The 11,347-nt window shown below is 41.3% G+C and overlaps 1 protein-coding gene across 2 annotated transcripts in view; it reads left to right on the top strand.

Annotated features, from left to right (window-relative positions):
* Window positions 1–1,243: 1,243 nt before the first annotated feature.
* HECTD2 (HECT domain E3 ubiquitin protein ligase 2) overlaps window positions 1,244–11,347 on the top strand; it is a 130,624-nt gene continuing 120,520 nt past the window's right edge. Inside the window, exon 1 of one of the 2 annotated variants that reach the window (XM_088474015.1) lies at window positions 1,244–1,767. In XM_088474015.1, coding sequence (XP_088330141.1) covers window positions 1,612–1,767 — 156 coding nt within the window. In that variant the 5' untranslated portion in view covers window positions 1,244–1,611. Of the gene's footprint in view, window positions 1,780–11,347 lie in introns of both variants that reach the window. The other variant, XM_088474023.1, reaches the window with a different exon arrangement.

Here is an 11,347-nt window from a genome sequence, read left to right as displayed (position 1 = left end):
TTGCCTTTCAAAAGATTAGTAAATCTATAAAGCTACACATGTTGTTAGTCCAGGGCAGCTGTCTCGCTCATGTCCAAATATAAAATCCGGACAACGTCTAAGAAAATGATCTCACTTTTCTTCTCTCTTGTATGTCAGAATAAATTCATCTTAAAAATGTGGCACTTCTGTAAAGCGGACCAAGTCCTAAAAGAAAAAAATATGAAGTGGAAATATTTTATTTCCTGACTTCCGACTGGACAGTGGGACATCTGAATAACATTTTCCAGGGCCGTAGCTAGGGTAGTGCGGCCGATGCCATGGCACAGGGCACCGCAGGTCAGGGGGCGCTGTTCTTGCCCGCCAATTTTCTGTTTATTATCATTCTCAATTGTAGCTTCCTCTTATTTCATCCCCAGCATCCTGGCCTCTCCTATCTCTTCCCTGGCCCTTCCCCATAAGACCATTCCTCTTTTTTGGGTGCATTATGTCCCTTTGAAAAATGTGTGTTGGGGGGGCGCCAATGCTCTTTCTGGCACAGGGCACCAAGAAGTCTAGTCACGGCTCTGACACTTTCCATAGGGAAAATACAGCTACGCTAATTTCTATTCATGCATGGCCTGAGGGTGGATGTGGATCCGAATACACAGTTTCCAGTTTGTGGTAACAAATCTTTCCAAATACTAAAAGGACTGGAATACCTGCCTGGAGGGGTTTTTGTGCCTAGATAAATATGTTGCTCTTATATCCATAGGAGAGAAACTTATTATGAGGGAGAAATTGTGTTTAGAAGACATATATTTTTCCCACACTGCCTTGTTTAGTATTTGCAGGACAGGCCAGGCTATGAATAATATGTTTAGTCACATTATGATGGCTTGAGTCTGACTGTGGAGATGAAGTGGTTATATTGCCTTTGGCTGGTCAGGATATGAGCACAGTCAGAAACTATGTCATCTCCCTGTCTGTGCCAATCTGCAACCCCCATTTTTACGAGGAAGAAAGAAACTAATGGCAATTAACCGCATCCAGCTCTCAGAGAGAACGTGAATGAAGAGGAAGCCGTGGAAAGGGTGAGTACTTCTGGCCCTGACCCAGGATGAGCCGGGTGTGTTATCACTTGCTGGCAGCCACAGCTGCAGGGAGGGATTTGCTACATTGACACCGCAGCCTCCGGCTCACGTTAGTCACTCTCGCTCTCTCCCCATTCACCAAAACAGTCTACGCCATCTACTCAATACGCACAATAACCTCAGCGCGTCGTTCGCTGCGCAAAAGGCGTATCAGGGGTCCCGAAAAAGACATCCCCCTTGTCTCCAAGCCGGTCTCTAGGAACATCTTATAAACAACATGGCGTCTACTGCTGTAGGTGCAGCGTAGTTCCCTGCATCACCCCAATACAAAAGCAGGAAAGCAATGCAATGCATGTGGCCCGGCTGGTGCAGAATGGAGGTGCTCTGGCCACCTGCCGCTGCTAGCCCCGTGTGACTAATATGCAGAGCGGAAGGCTGGCTGGTGGGTCTCCCGGCAGGAGCCGCATCTACTCTCCGGCACTTCTCTGCCTTCTCCCCTGGCTGGGGAGGTGGTGAAGCAGCAGACCCAGCCTGTCCGTGCTACCCCCGGCCAGCTCTGATGAGGATGTCCTCGCAGCCAGGCTCACTCTTAGCCGGGTCTGAATCGCTCCCCGCCGCAGACAGTCAGTGGGAAGAGGAGCATCTGGGTTCCCAGGAGGAGAAGGAGAGACAGCAGAGAAACAGGCTGCCGCCTATCCTGTGTGTAGCCTCTGGGGTAATTATCTCTGCACTGCACTGCTGTCAGCCGGGCTCCTGGCACACTGGTATTACTTTGTATGACACGTGTAGAAGTTATTAGGGTACAGTATAACCGCAATATGACATCTAAAGAACTATACACAGTACACGACTCATCCTGGACAGGGGTTACTCTTACAGTATTGCTTGTCGTGATTGTGATCTCTATTTACTTACACTCAACACGAGGCAAAAGCAGTGTATGCATTATATATATATATATATATATATATATATATATATATATATTACACACACACAACACGTAGAGGGGCACTCAGTACTGAACATGCATCTTGGATGAGGTAGGAAGACTCGCACTGGTTCACTTTGCATGTATGTTTCTATTTAAGGTAAGCACTGACACTTTTGTTCTTTTACACCTTGATGACAAGACCTCAGTGGCTTTGAAACGTTGGCAATAAAGAACTTTTCTCATTTATGAAGCCCGTGGAGTGCCGCCTGTTCCGTTGGTATATGGACATTGCATTGAGATATATATATATATATATATATATATATATATATTCTCAAAGTGAGGGCATACTTCATTCGCTTTATATATAGCAGTCTCTAACAAACCTTAAATGCTCAATGTCTCCAATTCATCAAGCACAACACAATATATTATGTGATAAGTTGACATCTTAATTTCTACATATTAACTTTTTACACTATTACACCGTTGCATGCTAGTTTGCTTACTATATTGAGCATGACCTAAACAGCTATTGTATTGGAAATATAGAAAAAGACTGAAATGACAATAGATGCACTATTATCTGATTATTATAAAATAAAAATATACAAAAAAATTATATTTAAAAAAAAAAAAAAAAAATGTAATTGTCTGCCTATCATACAGTTTGTGGGCAATAAAATGACCAAAATGTTTTGAATACCAAAGTATATAGTTTCTAAAGTAGCTCCTTTTGCTCTCTAAATCTCTGTCTTTGATTTTTTTCTGTATTGATGAGTGTTATTAGCACTTCTACTGGGTATCCTTAGAATCCACAAATAAATTAAATTATAATTTGTTTTGCTGGATTTAAATGATGGTGTCTATGGGGTCGGGGTAGCACAAATGCAATTAAATATGGTGGTTACGGAATTGGTATGAGATGCCGGCCCTTGGGATCCAGGCTGTTAGAATCCTGACGCCGGCATCTCGAAAAGGGTTAACATACCAACACTTGTTGGCCGGTATGCTAAACCTTCCCCTCTCCCTACCCTAACCCTAACCTCCCCCCTCTAGTGCCTGAACCTAACCTCCCCCTCCCTTGTGCCTATTCCCCCCCCCTTAGTGCCTAACCCTCCCCCTTAGTGCCTAACCCTCCCCCTAGTGCCTAACCCCGCACCCTAACCCTAACACCCCGATAATTCTTTGGTATCCCAGTGGTCAGGATGACGGCGCCGGGCTTCTGATCAGCGGTGGGATTTCGGCGCCGGTAATAGGAGTGTCGGCATCCGGACCGCCGGGATGCCAAACGCATACCGGTGGTTACATCTGCATCCATTTTAGTGGCCAATGTGCTGGAAAAACATTGCCTTTTGTTACTAGAATACTAGTAACAGATCTATACATATTTGGCTAAGTTACACAAATACCTATTGGGTATTGGGTTTCATTCTGACCAGGCCACTGTCTGTGTGGAATTTGTACATTCTATCCATGTTTACAGGTTTCTTTGGGGGTCTATCCCACAGTCTAAAATATACTGGTTAAAACTCTTAATGGCAAAAGAAAAGAAATACAGGTTGAGTCTCCCATATCCAAAATGCTTAGGCCAGGGGTATTTTGGATAATGGAATATTCCGTATTTTGGAATATTTGCATATCATAATGAAATATCTTGGGAATGGGACTCCAATATATACACAGAATGCATTTGTGTTATATACACCTTATACACACAGCCTGCAGGTCATTTTATACAGTATTTTCAATAATTTTGTGGCTCAAGCAAAGTTTGTGTACAGAAATGAAATTCATTTATGTATCATGCACACCTTATACACACAGCCTGAAGGTTATTTTATACAATATTTTTAATAATTTGTGCCTTAGACAAAGTTTCTGTACATTGAACCATCAAAACTCAAAGGTTTCATTACCTCAGGCATGCCAAAATTATTCCATATTTCGGAATATTTGGATATGGGAGACTCAACCTGTATATTTATTAACTATACATATGTATTGCAATGCATGTAACATATGTATGTGTGAGTTTGTGTGCGTGTGTGTATATATATATATTATATATATATATATATATATATATATATACACACACACAAACACAGTGTATATATATATATATATATATATATATATAAAATTAGTTTGGGTATGGGATGCTGGCTCTCGGGATCCCGGCTGTCAGAATCCCGACACCGGCATCTCGACAGGGTTTGAATACCGACACCTGTTGGTCGATATCCTAACCCTCCCCCTAACCTTCCCTTCCCGGTGCCTAAGCCTAACCACCCCATCCCCGCATCTGAAACCTAACCCTCCCCCCTTTAGTGCCTAACCCTAACCCGACCCTTCTTAGTTCCTAACTTTCCCCCTAGTGCCTAATCCCTAACCCCTTCGGGATGACGGTGTCGGGATTCCTGCATCGCATTCTGAGCGCCGGAATCCCCACGGTCGGTATTATGACCGCATCCCATATAAAATATGGGTGTGTGTAGAACATAGTTGCATTTGAGACATTTGTAGATGCCTGCAGAGATACATTAGTAGGGTGTCTATGAAGCTGACACAAGCCCTTCTGTATTTTCGTTGTAGAAGAAAAATATCTCAGATTCTCACAAGTTACAAAGAGATAAACTGCAGATAAATCAGTGATTTCTCCTGTGTTGCAGCTCTGACAGCCATTTACCTTCATCTACATAGACCTCAACTTGATAAACAGGGTTTTTAGCTAATTATATAATGATATAAGGTTACAAATGCCCTATGATTCACAAGCAAAACAAATATATATTACAGTGTTCTCACCAGAACATTTTGCCAGCTGGGTGGCATTAAGAAGTAGCCGGGTGGGAGCATTGTAATACTTTGCAATAATGAAAAATGTTGATATAATTTTGCAGATATTACCCATTACTGGCTGGGCACAGATATAATCGTGTCCAGCATTCACGCTGATACACACAGTGCATGTCTGTACTCTCCATCCATCCTCTCTGCAATGTTGCCACCATCCAAACCGCGCCCTGCCTCTTAAAGATGGGAGAGGTATTTCTGATCGGAAGGATCTCTGTGACTGCCTGTCACAGTAACATCAGCGAAGCGCGACTCTGGGGATCTCTGATGGGAGGGAGATCTGTGGACTGTGCCTGTCGCAGTAATGTAAGAGAAGCACAATTCTCATATTAGGCACAGTCACAGATATCCCATCAGAGGTCCCTCTTTTGCCGAGCCCAATAAGATAACTCCCCCAGAGCGAGCGATCTGCAGAGTGTAACCAGCATTGCAGTTATGTGACTGTGACAGACACAGAGCTCAGTCAATCGCGCCCCATTACCAGGCTAGGAAAGTGGCACTATTGGCTAAGCTCTGTATTGGTCACATGACCACAATGCTGGTTACGCTCTGCAGAGAGATCACTCTGAGGGAGCTATCTGATTGGTGATGTGTGAGTGCTGGTTGGCATGTAAAAAGAGCTGGATGGAGCATCTGTAAATTGATCCTAGGGAGAACACTGTATTGCGTAACTGTAAAGTCATATTAACAGTTAGCAGATACTGTTGGATGGAAAGCATTTGCTCATGTTGGTTTAGTTTATGGCCATTTTTTTTACTAGTAAATTATAGTCATAATTCATAAGCTTATTCAAATGTTTGAATTTCAATAATAGTAACACCAGAAATGTATCATTAGTTGATAAATAGCTCCCGCAGTGTCTTCTGGGTGACTGATGTTGTCAGTGATTGAAGCTTCTGCTTTCACTTGAACAAGAAGTATTTAGCAGACATACACAGGACACACACAAGGCGCATTATTCATTAATAATTGAAAGCTGCTTACTGAGCATCTTTCCATTTAGATATTATCACCAAGGCAACTGGATTCAGTGATTACTAGTTAATAAAATTACATCCATTCATGAAATCCTTGTCAATCTGTTTTATATCTATCATTACCCTTACTATTAGTTAGATTAGTTATAGTATTAGTTATAACATCTAATAAATAGTTTGTTGTTCTGTATTTAAAGTTTTCTCTGTTCTTCACCACAATAAGTACACTCCCATTAAACTTCCCATTGACTGATGTCATCTTATATTTCTACATTATGTGAATAGGTAAAAAAAACATATCTACAATAAAGGCACGGAAACATAATGGTGGGGAAAAGGCTCAGCTTATGGTGACAAAGAAAGAACGGCCCTACACATAGTATGGCCATCTTGCCCAAATTATCCAATAAAAGGGGTAGATGGGTGCCAACTGCTAGCCCATCACCAATAACTGAAGACTGACATCACCACTGGGCGGGCACATTTACAATATAGCTTAAATTCCAACAGGCATTTAAAATGCCTTCTGTCATCCTTCCACAGTGAGCACACTTTACAAACAGAAAATGGCCACACCCCCTTCTCCAAACTAAGAGGTTCAGAGAACTATTCCATGTGGAAGTTCACTATGGAGATGCAGCTCAAGCAGGAAAAGTTGTGGAATATCAGAAATGATCCAAGTGACAATCCAAATTCTGATGAAGTGGCTAGGGCCATGGGGACCATAGGCCTAGCTGTGGAGCAGCACGTGTATTCCATAATTCACGGGAAGGTGTCAGCACATGACACTGCAGGCAGTGTAGGAAGATAAGAGTCTCATGAGGAGATTAAAACTGAGGCGTAAACTGTATGATACCAAACTGAGTGCATGCAGAGACATGAGTAATACATTGACAACATGTTATCTCAGCAATTGAGATCTGTAGGAGTTCAGGTGGACTACAAGGAGATTGCAATGGCAATGTTGCAGAATCTAACACCTAAATTCAACTTAGTGGTGGCTTTAGAATCCACTTTGACTAAACTATAAACAGAGATTTTGAGGGCTAAACTGCTACAATTTCAAGAACACATAGCGGTTGAGACCAATGCTGATAGTTCTACAGTACCCACAAAGGAAACTAAGTCTAAAAATAATAAGTACAATTGTTATATATGTCACAAGGTGGTACATAAAGCCTCTGAATGCAGCCTGAGAGATGCAAGTGGTACGCAGCAAGAGAAGCGTGACAAAAGAAACTGGTCAGCTTCAAATGTCACAGACGGTTGAGGAAAGATTTCTGATACACAGACTTGGGAACCACAAGGCATTTAGGTTGCAATCAAGAATGGTTTACATCACTGAGTAAGTGTGATTCTATAACAGTCAGAGGGATTGTAGACAAAGTAAAGTACTTACAGCCACAAAAGTCGAGACAATCATGGTGAAAATAAAAGGTGAATCCATAGTCACAGGAATCCGAGATGTGTTATTTGTACTAGATTTTGGGAGAAACTTCATTACCTTATAAGTATTCTAGAAAATAAAGGCTTCAAGGTCAAGTTTGCAGAAGGAAAGTGATAACGTCCAAAAGCTTTTTGATGGTATGGTGATGGGAATAGCTGTGAGTGATACTGAGAGACTGTCGTGTAAGAACGGTATAATGGGTAACTAGATCCACTGTCCCTTCCCAAAGTCGGGAACAGGAGCTGAAGCACCATTAGCATTGATGCATACGGTCAGGTGTGGCCGATGGAAATAAAATTGATAAACGCATACCGATATTTCCTATGGCTCACATTTACTTAAAGCTAAGAGTGAAAGAGTGAACAAAATAGCAGACTACAAAGGTCTGGTTGGGTCAGAAATGAAAAATCTTGAAATTTGAAAATGGCATGGAATATGTAAACTAGAATTTTACTGTCTTCCTGGAAAATATAGCATTATGCACCATGCACCATACACGCTAGAGCAAAATGGTGTCAGCGAGCATGCAAACCGCACAATTGTGGAGAGAATGCAGACTATGCAGAGTGACACGGGCCTGGAAAAGTGTTTTGGGGCATAAGTAGAATCTATAGTAGTACGCTACAGTTCAAAAGTTTGGGGTCACTTAGAAATTTCCTTATTTTTGAAAGAAGAGCACTGTTTTTTTCAATGAAGATAACATTAAATTAATCAGAAATACAGTCAGGTGCATAAATATTGGGACATTGACAGAATTTTCATATTTTGGCCTCTATTCACCACCACGATGGCTTTGAAATGAAACAAACAAGATGTGCTTTAACTTCAGACTTTCAGATTTAATTTGAGGGTAATTACATCCAAATCAGGTGAACGGTGTAGGAATTACAACGGTTTCTATATGTGCCTCCCACTTTTTAAGGGGCCAAAAGTAATGGGACAAACTAAATAATCCTAAATCTAACTTTCACTTTTTAAAACTTTGTTGCAAATCCTTTACAGGCAATTACAGCCTGAAGTCTGGAACGCATAGACATCATCAGACGCTGGGTTTCATCCCTGGTGATGCTCTGCCAGGCCTCTACTTCAAATGTCTTCAGTTCCTGCTTGTTCTTGGGGCATTTTCCCTTCAGTTTTGTCTTCATCAAGTGAAATGCATGCTCAATCGGATTCAGGTCAGGGGATTGACTTGGCCATTGCATAACATTCCACTTTTTAGCCTTAAAAAACTCTTTGGTTGCTTTTGCAGTATGCTTCGGGTCATTGTCCATCTGCACTGTGAAGCGCCGTCCAATGAGTTCTGAAGCATTTGACTGAATATGAGCATATTATATTAGAATAATATTGCCCGAAACACTTCAGAATTCATTCTGCTGCTTTTGTCAGCAGTCACATCATCAATAAATACAAAGGAACCAGTTCCATTGGCAGCCATACATGCCCACGCCATGACACTACCACCACCATGCTTCACTGATGAGGTGGAATGTTTTGGATCATGAGCAGTTCCTTTCCTTCTCCATACTCTTCTCTTCCCATCACTCTGGTACAAGTTGATCTTGGTCTCATCTGTCCATAGGATGTTGTTCCAGAACTGTAATGGCTTTTTTAGATGTTGTATGGCAAACTCTAATCTGGTCTTCCTGTTTTTGTGGCTCACCAATGGTTTACATCTTGTGGTGAACCCTCTATATTCACTCTTGTGAAGTCTTCTCTTGATTGTTGACTTTGACACATATACACCTACCTCCTGGAGAGTGTTCTTGATTTGGCCAACTGTTGTGAAGGGGTTTTTCTTCACCAGGGAAATAATTCTTCTGTCATCCACCACAGTTGTTTTCCATGATCTTCCGGGTCTTTTGGTGTTGCTGAGCTCTCCGGTGCATTCTTTCTTTTTAAGAATGTTCCAAACAGTTGATTTGGCCACATCTAATGTTTTTGCTATCTCACTGATGGGTTTGTTTTGATTTTTCAGCCTAATGATGGCTTGCTTCACTGATAGTGACAGCTCTTTGGATCTCATATTGAGAGTCGACAGCAACTGATTCCAAATGCAAATGTCACACCTAGAATTAACTCCAGACCTTTTACCTGCTTAATTGATAATGAAATACGAGAGAATAGCCCACACCTGTCCATGAAATAGCTTTTGAGTTGATAGTCCCATTACTTTTGGCCCCTTAAAAAGTGGGAGGCACATATAGAAACCGTTGTAATTCCTGCACAGTTCACCTGATTTGGATGTAATTACCCTCAAATTAAATCTGAAAGTCTGCAGTTAAAACACATCTTGTTTGGTTCATTTCAAAACCATTATGGTGGTGAATAGAGGCCAAAATATGAAAATTCTGTCAATGTCCCAATATTTATGCACCTGACTGTATACTCTATACATTGTTAATGTGGTAAATGACTATACTAGCTGCAAACATCTGGTTTTTAAAGGAATATCTACATAGGTGTATAGAGGCCCATTTCCAACAACCATCACTCAAGTGTTCTAATGGTACATTGTGTTTGCTAAGCGTGTTAGAAGACTAATGGATGATTAGAAAATCCTTGAAAACCCTTATGCAATTATGTTACCACAGCTGAAAACAGGTTTGCTCGTTAGAGAAGCTATAAAACTGGCCTTCCTTTAAGCTAGTTGAGTATTTGGAGCATCACATTTGTGGGTTCGATTATACTCTTAAAATGGCCAGAAAAAGAGAACTTTCATGTGAAACTCAACAGTCTATTCTTGTTCTTAGAAATGAAGGCTATTCCATGCGAGAAATTGCCAAGGAATTGAACATTTCCTACAATGGTGTGTACTACTCCCTTCAGAGACCAGCACAAACCGGCTCTAACCAGAGTAGAAAGAGAAGTGGGAGGCCCCGCTGCACAACTGTGCAAGAAGACAAGTACATTAAAGTCTCTAGTTTGAAAAATAGATGCCTCACAAGTTCTCAACTGGCAGCTTCATTAAATGGTACCGCAAAACGCCAGTGTCAACGTTTACAGTGAAGAGGCGACTCCGGGATGCTGGCCTTCTAGGCAGATTGGCAAAGAAAAAGCCATATCTGAGACTGGCCAATAAAAGGAAAAGATGAATATGGGCAAAAGAACACAGACATTGGACAGAGGAAGATTGGAAAAAAGTGTTATGGACAGATGAATCGCAGTTTGAGGTGTTTGGATCACACAGAAGAACATTTGTGAGACGCAGAACAAGTGAAAATATGCTGGAAGAGTGCCTGATGCCATCTGTCAAGCATGGTGAAGGTAATGTGATGGTTTGGTGCTGCTTTGGTGCTGGTAAAGTGGGAGATTTGTACAAGGTAAAAGGGATTTTGAATAAGGAAGACTATCACTCCATTTTGCAATGCTTTGCCATACCCTGTGTACAGTGCTTGATTGGAGCTAATTTCCTCCTCCAACAGGACAATGACCCAAAGCACACCTCCAAATTATGCAAGAACTATTTCAAAAGAAATGAGACGCAAGCTGGATACCAAGTCAATGTATATTGTTTGGGTACTATTAAGAGAGTAAAGGATACAGACTCTGTGAAACTGCACCATCTAAAGTGAGGCTGTAACAGGAATCGCAGCACAACTTTTTTTACTTGGATATACCTACAGCTGGAAGCGTGTCTGAGTTGGTGACTGCCAGTGTGTATACCCAATCGCGGAACAGGATTTCTGTAAAAACAAACAAACAAAGGAAAGCCCCCCCAAGAGATATAAAATATTTTCTGTAAACCCTGAAATATCCAAGAGACAAAATCTAGCAGCAACTGGGAAAAATTTCAGCGTTAGACAAATAAATTACATCATTGCATGACAATAATACATGGACTCTTGTAAACAGGCCGAGTGATTGCAAGACAGAACAAGTGGGTCTTCTGTAAGAACTTAAATGTAGATTGTTGCCCATTACATAACCCGTCTTGTCGCTAAAGGATATACGCATGATTACAGTGAACTCTTCTTATCTGTGGCAGGGTACAGTATAGTTCGTTTAGTCATAGCCATTTCTGCAGTGTATGATTTGTTGCTGTAATGTAGATTTAGATGAAGACATTTATAAGGAACCT

The sequence above is a fragment of the Taudactylus pleione genome, unplaced genomic scaffold (genome assembly GCF_031769625.1).
Source record: "Taudactylus pleione unplaced genomic scaffold, aTauple2 ptg000016l, whole genome shotgun sequence".
NCBI lineage: Eukaryota > Metazoa > Chordata > Amphibia > Anura > Myobatrachidae > Taudactylus > Taudactylus pleione.
This window is presented reverse-complemented; position numbering and strand designations above follow the sequence as displayed.